Source organism: Telmatherina bonti (genome assembly GCF_933228915.1).
Source record: "Telmatherina bonti genome assembly, chromosome: 3".
NCBI lineage: Eukaryota > Metazoa > Chordata > Actinopteri > Atheriniformes > Telmatherinidae > Telmatherina > Telmatherina bonti.
The window spans coordinates 21,220,994-21,239,541 of NC_136621.1; the positions used below are offsets into that span (position 1 = coordinate 21,220,994).

General features: G+C 38.0%; 2 protein-coding genes across 6 annotated transcripts; one reads left to right on the plus strand and one right to left on the minus strand.

The window, feature by feature from the left end:
- The first annotated feature begins 1,020 nt into the window (after window positions 1–1,020).
- LOC306774963 (uncharacterized protein) lies at window positions 1,021–4,622 on the plus strand. 5 transcript variants are annotated; one of them, XM_079265159.1, is made up of 6 exons: window positions 1,021–1,109; window positions 2,830–2,901; window positions 3,015–3,110; window positions 3,892–3,982; window positions 4,062–4,134; window positions 4,303–4,622. In XM_079265159.1, exons 3-6 carry the CDS (start codon window positions 3,039–3,041, stop codon window positions 4,544–4,546), a joined length of 480 nt encoding a protein of 159 aa, XP_079121285.1. In that variant the 5' UTR covers window positions 1,021–1,109; window positions 2,830–2,901; window positions 3,015–3,038; the 3' UTR covers window positions 4,547–4,622. The 5 variants fall into 5 exon arrangements, with proteins under 5 accessions (XP_079121285.1, XP_079121284.1, XP_079121282.1 ...); XM_079265158.1 differs by lacking the exon at window positions 1,021–1,109 and adding an exon at window positions 1,272–1,342; XM_079265156.1 differs by lacking the exon at window positions 1,021–1,109 and adding an exon at window positions 1,310–1,354.
- A 351-nt stretch (window positions 4,623–4,973) lies between these two features.
- On the minus strand, window positions 4,974–18,346 carry LOC306773251 (centrosomal protein of 95 kDa-like). Its single transcript, XM_079263014.1, has 21 exons — window positions 18,221–18,346; window positions 17,556–17,684; window positions 17,080–17,187; window positions 16,775–16,882; window positions 15,383–15,500; window positions 14,443–14,561; window positions 13,805–14,031; window positions 12,002–12,068; window positions 11,771–11,838; window positions 11,340–11,524; window positions 11,068–11,194; window positions 10,667–10,784; window positions 10,191–10,396; window positions 9,545–9,640; window positions 8,887–9,028; window positions 7,921–8,087; window positions 7,752–7,826; window positions 7,511–7,663; window positions 7,122–7,268; window positions 6,953–7,024; window positions 4,974–5,865 (listed from the first exon to the last, which is right to left on the minus strand). The coding sequence occupies exons 1-21, from the start codon at window positions 18,243–18,245 to the stop codon at window positions 5,692–5,694; spliced, it is 2,631 nt and encodes an 876-aa protein (XP_079119140.1). The 5' UTR covers window positions 18,246–18,346; the 3' UTR covers window positions 4,974–5,691.
- Window positions 18,347–18,548: the final 202 nt, after the last annotated feature.

The window sequence follows — 18,548 nt, forward strand, 5'->3', positions numbered from 1 at the left end:
CTGCCTAATTACTCACCCAGTCCTGCCACACATTGCACAGCCTTTATTTTCCTCATTTTCATCTTTTGGGATTTTATATGTATTTTTTAAGATTTTAAAAACTTTAAAATCTTAAAAAATTCACAATAAATATTATGAGATGAAAATAGAGAAAATAAAGGCTGTGCAACATGAGGTAGGACTAGCTGAGCCATTAGGCAGTGTTTTGAAGTGTTTAAGTCACATGACTAAAAAGCTATTGAACTTTAAAATGTTAAAAAATTCACAATAAATACCACAAGATGAAAATGGATAAAATAAAGGCTGTGCAACATGTGGCAGGACTGGACGAGCAATTAGGTCATGATTTGAGGTGTGTAGGTCACATGACTAAAAAGCTGTTGAACTTTAAAATATTAAAAAATTCACAATAAATACCACAAGATGAAAATAGAGAAAATAAAGGCTGTGCAACATGTGGCAGGACTAGCTGAACCATTAGGCAGTGTTTGAAGTGTGTAGGTCACATGACTAAAAAGCTATTGAACTTTGAAATGTTGAAAAATTCATATAAAATACCATGAGAGGATATTAGAGAAAATAAAGGCTGTGCAACATGTGGCAGAACTGGATGAGCAATTAGGCAGTGTTTTGAGGTGTTTAGGTCACATGACTAAAAAGCTATTGAACTTTAAAATCTTAAAAAATTCATATAAAATCCCACAAGATGAAAATGAGGAAAATAAAGGCTGTGCAATGTGTGGCAGGACTGGATGAGTAATTAGGCAGTGATTTTAGGTGTGTAAGTCATGTGAGTAAAAACCTATTGATGTTTGAATTAATTAAAAATTCATATAAAATAGGACTAGATGAAAATGGCGAAAATGAAGGCAGTGTAGCACTCACAGATAAATCGTAAACTGTTTAAAATTGTTTTGACATTCATAACCCCTGTGGTTGCGGAGATAGTTATGTTTAAATTCTGTTCTGGTTAATTTGTTGACGGTCCCTAACTATCCGCCGGCGGGGAAGACCGCTGCGGTGAAATTTGCTGTCACAACCCCACCACAAAGCAGCTTAGGGTCGGCAATTCATTACGAGGAGACTGGGTGTTCGAATATAGATGGAAGGTATGAAGTTGAGAAGACCGTTGCATCGTGCATCTTAACCCCACGACGAGGTGGCTTCGGGTCGGGAGACTGGGTGTCCGAATATCTGTTGAATATCAAACATCAAACTAACTTTACCTCGGTAGTCTTGTGGGGGTGGGCAGGAGAGAAGAGGGAGGTGTGGCTAATTGGTGTACACAGGAAGTGCCTCAGTCAACCTTGCGGGAGTTTTGTGCTTTTCCTCCACGAGATGTGTACGTACATGTGTGAGTAGGTGGCTGCTGCACCCAGTTGCATTTAGCAGAACAGAGATATTTGATAGTCTTTTCCATGTAAGCAGTATTAGCAGGAGCATCCTGGGAACTGCGTGGTATACTCATTTTGCATCCTAAAGCTCGTTAGCTGCCTAGCAGTCTGCTAAAAACACTACGGAGCTGACGTTGGAGGTGACCTTTTTTTACTCGATGTTTTCTGCACATCATCCACGTAAAAAAAAAAAGAAAGAAAAAACCCCCAAAACATTTGCACAACTGAATGATTTCAGGGGGCTTTTTATTTACGGGTCTTGTTGAATAGCGCAACAAGTTTGTTAGCTAAGCCAGGAGCCACGACCTGCTGTTGTATTGCAACTGTTAAAACAAACTCTCCGATTTACCTCTCTATCATTTTTAGAAAAGTTGTTTTTCTGTAGCTTTTTCCTTTGCTTTATCAGTGGCCTAATTTTTAAATAACTGGTTTGCAAATGTAGATCTGTGATAGAATAGACTGACTGTGAATAAGGCCTGTCTCATCAATACAAACTTGGTGTTTGTGTTGCACCAGTCTGTTCACGATGTTTTGTGCCAGAGTATTTCTTTATAATCCTACAGGGAATTATTTCATTGAACTTAATGTAATGACATGTATTTTCTTTATTATAGTTAATGCCTCTGCATGTTATATGCGTATGGTGCGTTCAATAGCAAGTGGTAGCAGAGAGTTTCTTTTGTAGTCTTGGGGAAAAAATGTGGAAAACGTTTTAAGAAGTTGGTATACATTTCCTGTCGGTAAGGTATTTCTCTCAGCTGTTTAGTACGTACTGTTTACCTCATTACTCCATCAAAAACGGGATATGGACCAGCCGAATGAGAAGAAATATAATTTCCTGCACACAGTGTGTGGGGTTGCAACTCATTCTTTCTTTGACAAGCCTTAGGTATCTTATTACGGAAGAACTAGTATTATTATTATCAGAGTAAAGCGGCAAACAATTTATTGGCTTTGAAATAATTGTGTTTTAAAACTGTGGGATACATTGCGGCCATAACCCTTCATATTCATAAAAAGCGCACTATAGATGTTAAATACTTCTGTAGTCTTCCAGTTTTGGAATAAATTATCAGCACCAGACCCTTAAATTCATTTCAACTTCTGACTGAAATCTTTCCAAACCTGTACTGTCAAAACTGGACTAACACACAAAATAATACATTTGGAGGTTTAACAAGACATGCATGCATCCACTGTAGTAAGCTCCAGTGGGCCCAGGTGCTGTGTTTAAACCAATTTCCAACATGCACTGGTTTGTCCAGTCGGGAAACTTAATTGCACTACCCTCAGAAATCTTTGCATCTTTTAACTAGTTGCTATGTAAACCATCCTGAAGTGATAAGATTTCTTCCTACTGCAGCTTTAAGATTTTTGTGTTTTCTCCACCCTGTGTATGTCCACATTTTTAATCTGTCATGTGTTTTTCATGCAGTTATTGTCAGAGTATATCACAGAATCCATCAAAGCAGCTGAGACTTGAAAGGAGCTCTTCAATTGAAAGCTGGTGAGAGGTCCTCCCTTTGTCATTGTTAATAATAATAATAATAATAATAATAAAATTCTAGTGAACTTATAATTAGAATACAAACATATTTCTTTTCCTTTACTCTGTGAAAGTACCTGGACTTTGAAGACCCGTCAATGATGAGTTCATCAAATGAAGCTGAGAACAACACCACAGCTGCTTCTGCCCAGGAATCAGTGAAAGACGAGGTAAACCTGAATATCTGAGCTCACTTGTAGAACAAAAATAGTCCATTTATTCTTAGCGAAACTCTTTCTAAACTATTTCGACAGTTCATTGCATGTTTTTTTCCCCCACAAATCAACTATTCTATTTCCTCTGGTCTCATACATGAATGCACCATTCTTATATACAGGTAGCACTTAAAGAAAAAAAATGTGTTTGATTATTTCTTCCCTTTCATAATAAGTTGTTGTATTCTGGGTTGCTGGGGGAAACCTGAGAAGTCACCTTTACAATGAGGTATACATTTGGTGTGATAGGCTCCACCTAGCCTGGCAAGCCAGACTCTCGCTATACCAGTCTATGCTGGGGACTCACTCGTATCAACGGATTTCTATGGTGGGACAAACAAGCGTGCAGTAAACCAATTACAAAAATGACAGTCATTGACCAGCATCCCCATGCTGGTCAATAGGCTTTCCAATGATGTGTAATCGGTCACCAATTAGTATTAATAAATAGGTGAAATAATCAAGCAAAGACAAATTTCCTCCTTTTTATGCTGATTATATTTCATTATTGTTATAAAAAAAATCCTCTGAATAATTTAGAAAAAAAAAAAAAAAATCTTCTATAGACATTTTAATGGTATTTTTGTGGTAGGCTATATTAAAAAAAAAATTAATTACTTTATTTGCAAAATGTCGGTTGAATATCAGCTGTCTAGATTTGTTTTAGAAATGCTATTTTGTCCTTAGTGATGCTACCAGCCCAGTGAGAAGTCAGTATTTACTGTTTGTCTTTAAGGAGCAGGAGGAACAGGATGCTACCAGTCAAGGATCTACAAATGAAGATGAACAGGCAGCCACCAACCAGTCTGAAAATAAAGAAATCAGTGGTGAGTCAACTTCACGAGTACTTCTTTAGTTTTTTAAATAAATTGTTTAAACAGTTGTTTATGAAATGGGTTTACACAGCAGAAGACGAGGATGAGGAATTCAGCACGTCACTAAGTGTGGCTGATGGACACTACATGGTGGATTTGGGAAGGTAGGCTCATAAATACAAGGATGAAATTGATTTATCATTCAGTCCTAGTAGGATCCATGTTGAAGCTTTGCATCTATTTATTTTTGTATCATGTTTACTTAATGTTTAGATTGCATATGTCTTTAACAACGTTCATGTGATTAGTTGCATCTTTTCCACCTCTTTTAGCTCATCACAGTTCATCGTCGATGAGGAGTGCATCCTAGAGCTGTTCAAGTCATGCCGGAGTTGCAGCCGACAATGCACAATTAAAAAAAAAGTCAAAGGACTAAAGCTTGTTGTTAATCAGACATGCTGTTTCTGTCAGAACCACTTTGAGTGGAGCAACCTGCCAGATGAAGATAAGCCCGACAATGACTTGCAGATCAACGGACAGAACACAGCCACATCCCCAAGCAGTAATATAAGCTGACTCTTTAAGGCCTGATTTAGTTTTAATTAAGCATAAAACGGTGGATGAAACTACTTGACTTCTCTTCTGCTGTTTTTCTCTGGGACTGTAACAGAACCTTTTCCTTGTGTTTCTTCCTGTCTGGTGACATGCTGCATGTTCAGAGACATTGAGGAGCTATTCCATGCAAGTCCATGTTTTCATCAATCATTCTTCAGTCATACTGGTGGAGCTGTGGAGGGAGGATTTCCAGTGTTCATTTAAACAGCTGATGGGTCAGTTACACATAGGAAGATTTCCTCAGACGTCTAGTTTTTTTTTTTTTTTTTACATTTATATGTTGGCTGAATACCAATTGAACCTTTATCCAGTTTCAAATGTGTTTTGACTTTATTTCCCCTAATACACTACATTTTCAACTCATAAATGACACATTGAAGCAATAAACCAAGATTAAATCCACAAATTTAATGAGCTCTCAAAAGGGAAAAGGGTTCCCATTAGTTATGTCAGCAGGTAGTGTGTAAATGGTTGTTCAAAACAATGTTTTTGGCTTTGAGAGTGAAGGGTTAGGGTAAAGGTGTGATGGATTGATTATCATTGCGATCAGAGATCCCAACAGCTTTACTACGGGGAAATAAAAAACACCAATTTAATAAATAATCAACTAGCATAGTTAAAATATTTCAGGAAGACATCTCATGAAATAAAAGTAAAAAGACAAAAGGTGAGTCTTGTCAATGTGACATCCATACTTAAAAAGTTTGAATTTGTGGTCGGTCGTTATTTGGCAAGAGAAAGAACAATTTACTATCACTGAAAAAGAAATCAATTACTGCAGTCTAGAAGTTAAAACGTCCTTAAACCCGAGAGTGGGACTTGCACCAAGGTGTCTGCAGTACAGGTGTAGCAGCTGAGGTAAGAGGAAGAGATAGCTAAATTAGCTAAAAGCTACATCTTGTCATTATGTGTTCATTAATAATCAGCAATTAGGATTTATGTACATTTTCATAAAGTTAATTTCCTCCTTGTGTGAAAATCTGGAACAAGATGCCTGAGGAGACTGTACTGTTTATGCATCAGATTTGTACCATTGGTTATGAACAACTGAAGTCACTAGCAGCTCTTTAATGTAAACCAGCCTTAAGTTTTAATAAAATGTGCAGTCAGTGCAGATGGCTGGTGTACTGGAAGGAAGCCATGTGGACCCGGTTACGTAGCCTCTGGACCTCTAAATCTTGGAAATGGTCCTTTTCATCATTCTGGATTACGATTCTCTGCAGTTCGCTGATTTCACGCTCCATCCGTGAACGGAGCTCACGCTTCATCTTTAGCAGAGCCTATTTAAGAAAAAAATAAATAATGAATGATTACTTACGGTTTAAAAAAGTTTCCTAATGGTGAAGAAAATGGGTGAAAAGTTTGAAAAGGGATCAAAATGAATGGTTTATCACTGACAAAGTGAGTCAATTTAGTTAGACTATAGGTTGTTTTTATGTTAAGTGTTCCAAAAAGATAAATTGTAAATTCATCTACAGGCTCATGTTACTAAGCTGATGTTGGAGCCATAACTAACTGCATCTTGGTTTGCAAACAAACCAATTATTAAGATAAAAACTTACAGGTATAGAAGAATGGACAGCTTTCAATATATTTGGAATAATGCCTATTATATCTATTATATGATTTAAAATCTTCATAGTTTTCTCACAGAATAGCAATAGGTCAATCTGGCATTGAATTCCAAGTGCATTATCTATTTGAGCAAAAAACAAACTGCTTAAAACATTTGATATAGTTCAAACTAGAGCTAGTTAAGCTTGTTTCATATTCCACGAGAAGCCAGAATTTTTTTCTTGTTCTGCAGGGCCCTAGAAGAAAATGACGTCCTTTTGTTGTTGCGGATGTGTTTGAAGACATCAGGCTGGGAGAAGTTTTTTTCTTCTGTTTCGGCTCCGAGAAGTATCGTGTGATTCGTCGGACATTTGAGGTGGGCGTTGTTAACACAGAAAAGCATCTTGCGGAAAGTTGCCACAAGTTTTCCTGTTGCAGGTAAAATAGATTGTTTTGATAAAACAGCTGATTGAGGTGGTTAGAAAAACATTTTTACAACACCTGACATTGAAACACAGATGCAGCCACATGCACAACCCGCCTTGCCACAGATGAAGTTGCTCGTTAAATATGAAATAACCAGGTTCATTGCACATGAAGCAGACATCGCCGCCTGCAGTGATCCCTCCCCGTTGCAGACGATGCTTCTTGTGGAATATGAATTGACCTGATGGAAAAATAATTTTCTTCCTGTTTTTGCAGCCTCGACTGCAAGAACAAAGTTCTTGCTTCTCATGGAGAATGTAACAAGCTTTAGAACTTAATCTTTTTTCCTACCATAACGTAATTTCTTTTCCAATTTTTTTATTTTACCTTTTCTTGTGCCTTTTTTCGAACCTGGATTTCTTCTCTCTCCTGTGCAAGTTTTTCAGCAAGTAGTGAAAACTGAAAAAGAAGGGCATTTCACTCAGCCACCTTTAATATGACATAAAAATGCCTGTGACTTCTGTTGGAAACCGTGCTTGGGGTTTTCTTGACTTACTTGGTCTTTGTAGTAGTTCTCCATGGACTCTATTTGATCCTGGTGTCGTCTTTGATGCTCCAATCGCTGCTCTCTTGCAGAAGCTCTTTGCTCTCTCAAACGGGCCTTTTGTAGCTCCAGTCCCTCCTCAAATAGCTGCCGAAACATCTGCATACACACAACCACATTTTTCAACTCATTGCTTTATCAAAACAGACACACAAATACTTAAATGCAGTGCTCTCTTTCACCGGGACCTGTTTGGATGAACACAGAGCAGCTTTTTAGACCAATGAGGTGAAATTGGGTAATTTCTCAGGGCACACCTGATAATCTCTCACGGCACACTAGTGTGCCACGGCACAGTGGTTGAAAAACACTATTATAAAAGAATGGCCATTGCTACCCACCTTCTCCTCTTTAGTGCGAGCCCTCATCAGACGGGCGCGGTGCTGAACATGGTAATCGCTATGGTACTTCTTGGCTCGGGCGATCTGCTGCCTCTGTTCCCTCAGTCTGTTCTGTGTCGACTTCTGCTGCCGGATTCGATCCTTAAAGTCTCTCTGGCGAAGCAACATTTAGCTTGTAACTGTCAGATATAAACCACTGGATGTACAGAGCTGTCAGAGGAATCTGTGCGATGATGCTTACCAAGCGCCGGCTGTGGTCTTGATCCTTACGGACGAGCTCCACCAGCAGATCATATTTCCTCTGAGCTTCCTCCACCTGAAAAATAAGCAGCAATTCATAAATAGATCTTAAAAGGGGCAAATGCTTCAAGGACTGACTGAATCTCATCGTATTTGGCTATTATTCCTACCTGACTGGAGAGTTTGCCACAACACTTGCGGTGAGACGACTGTGAATGGAGTCTGTCCACCTGTTGCATTTGTTGCTCCCACATCCGACCAAGGGCATGAGGGGAGATGTGAAGATGAGGCAGCTCATCTCGGAGCACAGGAAGGAGATCATTTTCCTTTACTTTCACTGGAAATAAGCAGAAAGGTGGAGACATCTTATACCAGAAACACAATCTGGTAATGACAGAACATGGTTATTGACCTGGTATCTGTTCACTGAACAGGCCTGTGGTAAAACATGGATATAGAAAAAAATAAGTTACACTGTAGCTATTCAGTTGGTTGATGGATATTTTTGACATCCAGAATTAAAATACAGGCATTTTTCTTTGAAGTCCTTGTAATATTTTGGTCTTTTAGATGAAGTCGGTGTCGTGTAAAATGATGTATGTGGAACAAGCTCATCTGGGTGATGTGTGTAGGCAGTGCAGAGTCTGAATCAGCTCAAGCAGAAATTCTGCTGTTGTTTTATCAGTGAGTGAGTTTATAAACTGCCTTTCACAGTTAAAAAAAATCAAATTACGTTGTACATGAAAGGACCAAATTAAAACATATCAGCAGGATTCAGTGCCACTATAATGAGGTAGCACAGAGCTAATAATGCAAAGACATAAGATAAAAGTAAAGACTAAGTTGTGTCAAATACAATGTCAAACAAGACCTGCTTTTGAATCTTGAGTCTCAAGACCAGATGGCCTCAGTCTGCATGAACTGGAGCATGAACAGTTTCATATGTGCCTTCATGTAAAACACAATATATACTGTTGTTAAACAATTCTGAAGGGTTTCAGTTTTCAAACAGTTTTTAATTGTAACTTATGGGCAATATTATCCATACAGACCTGTGCCTCAATTCAAGCAAGAATAAATTTAAAACCAGTTTATAAAGAAATCCATACAGTAAACACACACATGTATTAACTCACTTGGAGCTTTACTGGAAAGCTCGAGGCGTCTCTGTCCTGCTTGTGTGCTATGATGCGTTCTGTGCTGAGCTTTTGTTTTGGCTGGGGACAGTTTGGGCACTTGAGAAACATCCTGTAGTATCGCCTCTCTGTACTCTTGTTCCTATATAAACGCATATCATACTTTAGTACACAACAACAAACACCTTAACACAGATAAAGAACTTCCACCTTTTTTTTGTGTTTTTTTGTTCATCCTATTTTATTAAAATCTTTCAACCAAGGCAAGTTGATTTTCAAAGCACAACTCAACATGAGGATATATAGTGCTTTACATTAAAGACATTAAAACATTAAAAAATAAGCATAATTTAAAATTAAAAACAAAAGAAGGAAAAGGAAACAACATTAGATAAAACAAAAACTTAAAAACATGATCAAGTAAAAAAACTGTAGATTTGAACGATTAAATAAAAACTACTGAAAAGCAGCTGAGAACTTTTGGGTTTCTTACGTTTTGTCTTTCAATTAGGCCACATAAATTTATCAAAAGAAATTATTTTTTTTGGAGGTAAGAGGGATAGAAAGACATGACATGTATGTTATGTCATTCGTGACGAAGTTCAACCTTATTATGACAGAAGTATATCCTACAAAAGCAAAAATATAAACAACTTACAGCTTTCTGGGCTTTGAGTCGAGCCTTGTGAAGTTCTGTCTGTTCTTTATCTTCTAATCTTCTCAGTTCCTCCTCATAGGCCATATTTTCCTCATACTATAAAAGAGAGTTTACTTTTTTAAACATAGCATGGATGAAGTGAGCAGAAAATTACCACATACATGGATATAAAAGTCAACTTTGATTTCAGTTACTTGCCATCATAGCACTTACTGAGAACTGCTAAACTTCTCAATGCAACTTTTACTCTCTGAAAATTGCAAGTGTCCTCTGTGTAATTTTACCTTAACCCCTTATAAGCCTTTGCATCAGTTTATGTGTCAACATTGTCAACACTACTGCAACAAAAGTTATTGCAATGCTCAAACTGAATTTATTTTTATATGGTGTTACAAATTCATAATAATGAATCTTAGTTTTTAGTGTAAAATTGATTCCAAGCCAGATCTAAATCTGCAAATATTTTTCCAGCCAGTTTCAGTGTTGTTGAATAGTTTCATGTATATTAGAAACATAAGGTGTATTTGATTAAATTAATTTATAATACACAATACATCACACCTCACACTAGTTTAAAAAAGGTAACTAAAACAGCTCTGTCACTATTATTTCCATTACAATAAAATGGAAACCACTGTGGCAATACCTTGTTATGTTTTTTGTGAGACCGTCTGTGCCCTTGTTCTCCTCGCCCTGTATGATCAGACACCATGAGGTTTGTTTGTCTCCCATCATCCAGGCTTAAGGCCTCTGCCATGGCATCCTCTAACTGTCCATGTAAAGAACGACGGATGCGAGGAGGAGAGGGCGATAATGACCGTGTCCGCTGGGCACATTCAGGATCAGTTGTTCCTGAAAGTTTGAAATGTGAAATATGACAGGATCCAAAATGATAACAAGCACTTTGGAAGATTTCTTGGAACATTTTAGAGCTAATGACCCATAAATCTCTTTGCTTTCAACCTTTCTTTGAAATCAGCCATCAAACCTGCACATGTTCCCAGAAATAATAAGAATGAAGTCAACAACTGCAATAAGCTGCTGTAGTTTAAGTGTAACAACTTGAAGTGCAGCTTGTACAGAAATGTGCCCTTAATGTTTTAAGCATGAATGCACAAATACCTGTTTGTTGTCTGGGAGTCTGGCGACACTCCACGAGGCTGTCACTGTGGTGGGACTGCTTGTCTTCTTCTCTGGCTTCGTTGGATTCTCCACTTTCGTCCAAAACTCGTTTAAGCATCTATAGGAATTAGATATTACACATACCTGAATGCATTAAAAACTCTTGCACATACACAATAATGACAAAAAACAAACAAAAAACACACTTAACAAAAACAAGACTCCCTGAAAAAATTTTGGCAAATCCATACTGGACATTAATAATACAAGACAAATACTCTCACCAGACCAGATTAAATAAATAAATAAAGCAAACACATCTTTGTATTTAAATCTAAAGATGGTTAAACAATCTTGCTAAAAAGACTTCCAACAACTTCTGTGATCCAATATATACAAACCTTATCAAGTTCCTCCAGTCTATGGGAGAGTTTCTCAGATATATGGTGCAGCTCTTCTTCTGCTTGCTTGTTTCTCTGTCTGCGGGATGACAAAGGCTCCTCAAAACCATCTTGTTTTGTTCTGCTACTACTTTTTTTTTTTTTTTTTTTTTTAAGTAAAACAAAAGAGAGAATAGAGAAAATAGCATTATATTCACATAAAAGATTAATTTATAACTACCTAAAAAAAAAAAAAAAAAAAAACTAAAAAAAAACAAACTTGAAAGATTTACCTGAGGCTCTTTTTATCACTGTAACTTTTTCTGTCCTTAAATCTCTGTGTACAACTCATGTCCTCCTCATCTTCCTCAGTGTCTGGAGGGGATGGAGTGGTGGTTATCAGCTCATCTTGCAGGGTGAGGAAGAGCACATCTGGCTGGGTGCGGAATAAGACCCTCCGAGGACCTCCATTAGTTGGCTTTGATTTCGGAAAAAAATTGGTTCATTTGATTTAATGCATGTCCAGCATATCTCACTATACATGCCAAATAATTCTTCTGTGCTATGCTATTTAAAGAGCAAGCCTCAAAATTAGAAAAGTCTAAACACCAGCTGGATTGTCTGGTTGGACCGATCAAATACTCAAACAACAGGATTCTAAACATGCTTTGATGCATTGATGCTGTTGTTTTGGCATCAATGAAAAAATCTGCTCCTTGTGTACCTCCAATGTTTCCCCCTCCAAATCTGCTCTGCCTGGTTGCTGGCTGGATACAGACTTCTCACTCACAACTGCAAAAAAGTCCATGACAATAAAAAGTGACACATTATTCTGAATGCAGTGTACGAGGTAAACCATACAATCTATTAGTGACCCCATACAGCCAACATTCCTCTATATGATCACTTTCATCTAATCATCATTGGCATCCAAGATGCATGTATTTAGACCCACCTGGGGAAGGGCAGACAACAGGGGACTGTATTCCATTGGTGACTGTCTCAGCTACCTGTTTCGAAGTCTGCAGGAAGAGACGAGAAAATAAAACAAAATAAATTAACAAACATTGACTAGTAAAGAAATTTTTTTTGGTCCAGAACAATTTTTTTTAAGTTTCAGAAACTGACCACACAACTTTTTTTTTTTTAAAAAGGTAACACACTGACATTATGATGGGTAAAGGAAACAGGTAAGTCAACATAAAGATGAACAAGGATGTTGCCCTGTATCCCAGCTACAGAAGCAAACCTACATTATTGTACATTTCAGTTATCTTTGGTTGTAATTTCTGAAGGATTTATGTAGGAAAATCTTCTGAAAGCAAAACTCCTAAGTGCAGAGGACACCAAAGATTTCAGATTTAAAGATGGCTGCTCAAAGTAACATCCTGTAGTCCATTGTTGAAAAAAAAAAAAAAAAAGATGGCAAGCAGGGTTGATACACGTTTGAAAAACAGAATCATCTCCAAAGATTGTTGTATTGTATCAAGGATAATGTAGCATTTCTTTAAAAAAAAAAAAAAAAGGCTTTTACTTTTGGTTAGCTATTAAAAAGGCAGAAAGAGCCAAAACACAACTTAAAATGTCCAGTTACTCATTTATTATTCATACTACGTAGACTACTTCAAGGTTGTGTGGAAGCTGTAGCATAAACCAGAAATTACCAAGTGCCAGCGTACAGCCTGGCCAGGTTGCCAGTCCATTACATAGCTAACACAGAGACAAATAACCATTCACAATCACATTCACTCTTAGGAAGGATTTACAATGACCAAATAACCCCACATGCATGTCTGTGGACACTGGGAGGAAGTTGGAGTACCTGGAGAGAACCAACAAGCAGTAGATACAAAATCCATACAGGAAAAGACTATCAAATCACTGGCTCAAACCAGTGACCCCCTTGCTGTGAGGCTGACCACCACACAATCGTGCAACCCCAACTTAAAATGTCTGAAGACTAAACAAGAGAACAAATACATATGACGTTTGTGCAGGCATATGGGGGAGTATATGGGAAGGTGGGGTCCAGGGTGGGGTGAACGTGGGTCTGGGCTCTGCTGTCATCCCCCTCCTTGTCTTCTACCCTTGGTGTGTAATTGATGGGTGCCTACTGGGGTTGGCAGCAGCTCCTAAGCTGTGTTTGCAGCATGTCCTCCTGGTCGAGTTGACAGCTGCTCTTAGCTTGTCCTTTTCTGTGGCAGCTCCTAGAGAATGAGGTTGCCCACTGCCACCAGTGGGTTGTCTTCTGGAGGGGAGCTATGGCTTTAATCCGTCTACTCCTGGTTGGGTATGTAGCCGTCCCAGTGGAGGGCAGTCTCCGTTCCGTTCTTCATGCTGGCTGCTGGTTGCCCGGGGCATGGGTCTGCCCTGATTGTGGTTGCATTTGTATTATCACTCAACACAACTCGCCATGTTTGGTACACACATCTACGCACACTCCTGCAATCCTGGGGTGTTCCTCACTGTCGAGTAAATTTGTCCAGCACAATACGACGTTCAAACATAATTCTACTGTCATGATGCTGGACAGAATAGGTTATATAAAAAATTTTAAACTGGGGCTGAATATACTTATCCTTCCAGTAATGTCTGGGAATTCCTAATAACAGGACATGTAAGTGTGCCTGCATTTACAAGAATGCATGTTTACTTTATAGATCATATATAAAATTCTAAGAAAAGATGGTATGACGCTACAATGGAGATAAAAAATTAACTGCCTGATTAATTTCACTATAATATATTAAAAGTGTACCTCTGTTGTGATAGGAGTGGTGTCGTCATCCCCTTGATTGAGACCAGCAGCTGTGGGAACACAGCTGGGTGGTTGTATCTCTACATTGGAACCATTGCAGGTATTGCACTGGTTGGGTGGTTGTAGTGGGATAGCTGAGTGTTTCGGTTCAGTCTGTGGAGGTTCTGCGGTGCCCGCAAGAGGTGAGGGAGTGACTGCATCTGAGGCTTGGTTGGGAACAGCCAGTCCTAGCGTAAGGATAAGAGTTAAAAACAAATGGTGACTGAAGTCAGAATCGGGGCACAAAAAACACTTTATGAGACTGACATCCCCTCCAGCTCTGGACTTAGTTCAAATACATCTGAACTAAGTCCAGAGACATCTCAATTATTTCACATTTATTTTAATGCAGAATTGTCCAAATTGCCTTTTTGGTTGCAACTGAGTACAAGACGCCAGGTAACAGTGGTGCAACAAGTACAGCAGCAGCTTTGATTCATGCATAAACCAACTAATAAATGTTTAAAATTGTTTACAACACAGAACGTGACAAGACAAGAAGCTAAACTTGAAGCATTGGATGCATGAAAAAAAAACCCAAAAATGTTTTGCCAAAAGCAATGTCAATATCAGAAACAAACAGTAGGATATATTTGTACCTTCTTGTTTGTCTATAAATGTGCATGCAGAAACTCCCAGCCTGATGAGCTCGCTAGCTGAGTCCACCTCCTCAGCGTTCCAGGATTGGAGGGATTGTTTATTGGACTGGACAGCAGATCTAAATGGTAAAAGAACATTATCCATCCCAAGGATCAAGTAACTGGATGTCATTTGAAAGATAAGGGTGTGTTAAGCTTTCCGAGAACATGTCATTTCATCGCAGTCTGAGGTGATATAAATATAAACTTATTTTTAATTTTTAAAAAAATTTTAAAATAAGAGTTTTGCGGTGTTAGTCACCGGATAGTACTGCGTGTTTACATCTGTAGCAAAAACGTAATCAATTTAAAATTATTCTGAACCAAGAAACAAGGAAAATTAAAAGGCTGAATTAAAATACATTCCAGTGAATTACTATAAACTGTAGTATTGAATGTTAGACTGTAAGAGATTAGCTGAACTGACTGTTTCAAGACTATGTGAAGCCAGATCCGCTCTTACAAATGAATGTCATGGTCAGAGTCATGCGAAGCAAACCTGACTGTCAGCAATGTTTTAGCTTTTAAAATGGGCTCATAACAAACACAGAAGCTGTCTTGTACTTTGTGTTGACAACTGTGCATACTTTACAAAAGGATCCATGTCCACTTAGGTGCATACATAATATCTTTAAAAGGTCAACTGACAGACACAATGTCAAAGCCCTTATATGATCTTTAACTTTGTGATATTCCCATACAACCAGAAATTAACAAGGAAAACAGAAGAAAGATCAGTTTGCCCACACATCAATGCATCTCTGAAGAACTTGGTCAAAACTACAACAGCATTATAAGTTTATCACTCAAGAAGCTACTATCTTGTAAAACCCCTCACTATTAATTGTAAAAGTAAAATAAAATCACCTTTGTGTGTGTGTGCGTGTGTGTCTGTGCTTACTCTACATTTGATGAGACTGACATCCCCTCCAGCTTTGTCTGCTTTTGCTTCATGCCATCAATACTAGTTGGCCTTTTGGTTTCAGTAGGTTCAACCTCATGACCGTCACAAAATTCCTCTGAAATCAAGAGCGCAGTTTATTCAGATGGGAGGTGGGGGGGGGGGGGGGGGGGGGGGGGGGGGGGGAACTTGGAAAAGCACAAGAGAGAAAGTAATGGTTGAGAGTCAAACATGTGATGAGCTTCCTGAAATTTTAAAGAGGAACTGACACATGCAGTGTGACTCAGAGTCAAAATGAAGTCAGACAAGTCCAGGTTTCACTCATGACTTATCATTTGCCATTTACTGCCTATGGTATGGGTAACCTGCACATCTGTGAAGGCACCATTAATGCTGGAAATTACATGCAGGTTTTGAAACAACACATACTGCTTCCAAGTGATGTCTTTTTCAAGGACATCCCTGCCTATTTCAGTAAGAGAATGCCAAACCACATTTCTGTTTGAACACTTGCTGTCAGGCAGGCTGTACAGACCAATAAAGGCAGGACAAACAGATTCAAAAGTTTCCATTATCCACACCCAGCCACCATCCTGAAAGACAAACCTAATAAGTGAAATGTTTTCTAACGGATCACTGCAAGAACAGGATGTATGTTTGCGTGTCAGTGAGGGGTTTCTGCCTGTTTTCCTTATTTTTATTTAATTTTATTGGTTCTTTTATTGTATATTATTTTTAATTATGTTCTTATTTGTACATTTTACAGTAACAAAGATATTCTATTCTGCTCATGTTAGAAGAGTACGGCTTCATAGTAAAAGAGTGCAGATAACAGACTAGCCTGCTTGCAGTCCAGACCAGTTTCCCATTGAAAATACATGCCATAATATGAAGTGCAAAATACAACAATGGAGACTCCGGGCTGTTGAGAAACTGAACTTGTACATCAAGCAATAACAGTAAATAAATCCCCCTACATAGCTTTAACAATTTGTATTCTATATAACACAGTGGTAAACATGCCAATGTCCCAGCTTTTCTGTAACACGGTGTAGGCATCAGATTCGAAATGAGTCAATATTTGTAAAAACAAAATAAGGTTTTGTCAGTTTGAACATTAAAATTATGATCTTTGTGTTGTATTCGACAGAATACAGGTTAAGAAAAATTAGCTAATCAATGTATTCTGTTTTTATTTACAATTTACACAATGTCCCAACTTCTTTGGAGTTTGGGTTGTGTTATAAAGACAGGGAGAAAGTCTGAGACATAATATTCTGTTCGCCTTTCAAGCTCAGGAGACCCTCAGATCTTTAGAGACTTTAAAAATGCTAAACAAGGCATAAAATGAGCTAAGCACATGACAGAAAGACAAAATGTTTATCCAATTACCACTATTATTTGAGTCCTCAGTCTCCTCGTTAAGATATTCCAGAAGACCATCGAAGATTTCCAGAAGATTCTTGATAGATTCTTTATCCCCCCTGACAACATTTTCTCCTGCAAACACAGTCATCCTTTAAATAAAAATTCTTTAATGCTGAAAAAATATTGTTTTACTACTTTTTATACATCATTAGGAATTAAGTTAAATAAGCAACTTTGTCCAAGAAATAAAGCTCAGAAGAAAAAAAAATCAAACATAAATGCTAATTATACACAATGTAGTCATAATTACGTTTTTGTTTTTTCTGTACCTGTAATGTGTGAGAGGCTGATCTGAAGATAATCCAAAGACAGGGAATCAATCACAGACTGAACATTGTGGGCATCATCCTCTTGACTGATTGGTGCTGAAATATAATCTAATCACAAATATCAGAACACAAAAATGTGAATAATTCAAGCCAGTGAGTATTAGAACAACTGGAAACATATTGTACTTTCAATTAAGCTTAATGGCAGAAATATCAAATCACACACAATGCCTTCATCACTTTGGGTTTTCACTTTAACTCTCTCTTTGTACTTGAGATTACATGTATGAGCTCAGGAACTCGAATGTTCATAGCATGCTCAGTCTTGGCAAGCATTCCTAACATATTAAGCACACTCAAATGACCTTGTGCTCAACTTAACCCTCACTATTTGTTAACCTTCAGAAACTGATTGACTAGATTTTCAGATCAGCCAATGGTATTGACATATTGATGTATCTACTACTTGGTCTTACCTGGAACCTTCTCCCCGAAGATGTTCTCATACAAAGCAATGAAAACATCCGCATTACAGTCCGTCAGTTTCCTTATTCTCAGGTTTATGTGACACTTGCTGAGTAAGTCATAAGCCACATCAACCCAATCTGAAAAAAAATAAGGGAGGTTTTTTAGAGGAGAGATCAGGGAGTTGAGAGAATCAATTAAATGAAATCAAAACTGTAAATTCACTTAAAGAGCAGGGAGTCGCACATCTTTTCCCCCTAATACACACCAACTATACTGTACTGAGTCCTGTTTAAAACTACCTGTTCAGTTGGCATCGATTGCAATTTAACTATTATACCTAAGTGTTGGTGAATTCTAAAACAACTTAACAATAAAAAACTACTGTTCAAACAGAGGTGACACAATTGTGTCAGCTCAAACATCGTTCACATTAAGTTTGCATGTTAACTCAAAGCAGCTAGCTAATGTTGCTAATGTAAGCTATAGGAAACATTGTCAGACAATGTTGACCGGCAACTTGAGATCCGTACACTAAAACTGCTTCTATTGTATATAATCTAATATTAGACTGAGTTAAAACAGCTAAACAAAATACACTTAACAGATAACATTAGCTTTAATTTAGCGTTTCGTGTCGTTAGCTTTCGCCCATACTGAGGTTCAACTGCCTTACTTCTCTCTCCCTCCTGAGTTCCCATGAAAATGCTGTTGACAAAACGCAGAGGGAGTTCAAAAGCCACTTAGTAGGTAGAAAACAGTTTGTAAAATGTCCAGATTTCCGATCAGGGCACAAATAGGCAGTGTCAGTGTAGTTATGGTTATCGGCATCAGGGAGAAAAAGGAAATATCAGTTCACATTTTAAAACTGATGTCTCGTTTGATTGGACGTCATCTTGCTCTTTGTTTGCGGAAGTGGATTAAAATGGTTGCGTACCGCCACCTAGTGGTTTTTCAGGGTATGAATCGCTAAAAAGTGCAGTGTCCTCTAAATTATAGGGAAA

Bases quoted from the DNA above. Each gene is read 5' to 3' on its own strand.
- LOC306773251 (XM_079263014.1), bottom strand. From the start codon at position 18,245: ATGGGAACTCAGGAGGGAGAGAGAA. The intron at 17,188-17,555 runs GTAAGACCAAGT...ATTTGTGATTAG, and splicing joins CTTCGGGGAGAAGGTTCCAG to ATTATATTTCAGCACCAATC. The intron at 14,032-14,442 runs GTACAAATATAT...TCCTTACGCTAG, and splicing joins ATTTATAGACAAACAAGAAG to GACTGGCTGTTCCCAACCAA.
- LOC306774963 (XM_079265159.1), top strand. From the start codon at position 3,039: ATGATGAGTTCATCAAATGAAGCTGAGAACAACACCACAGCTGCTTCT. The intron at 3,111-3,891 runs GTAAACCTGAAT...TTTGTCTTTAAG, and splicing joins AGGAATCAGTGAAAGACGAG to GAGCAGGAGGAACAGGATGC. The intron at 3,983-4,061 runs GTGAGTCAACTT...GGGTTTACACAG, and splicing joins TGAAAATAAAGAAATCAGTG to CAGAAGACGAGGATGAGGAA.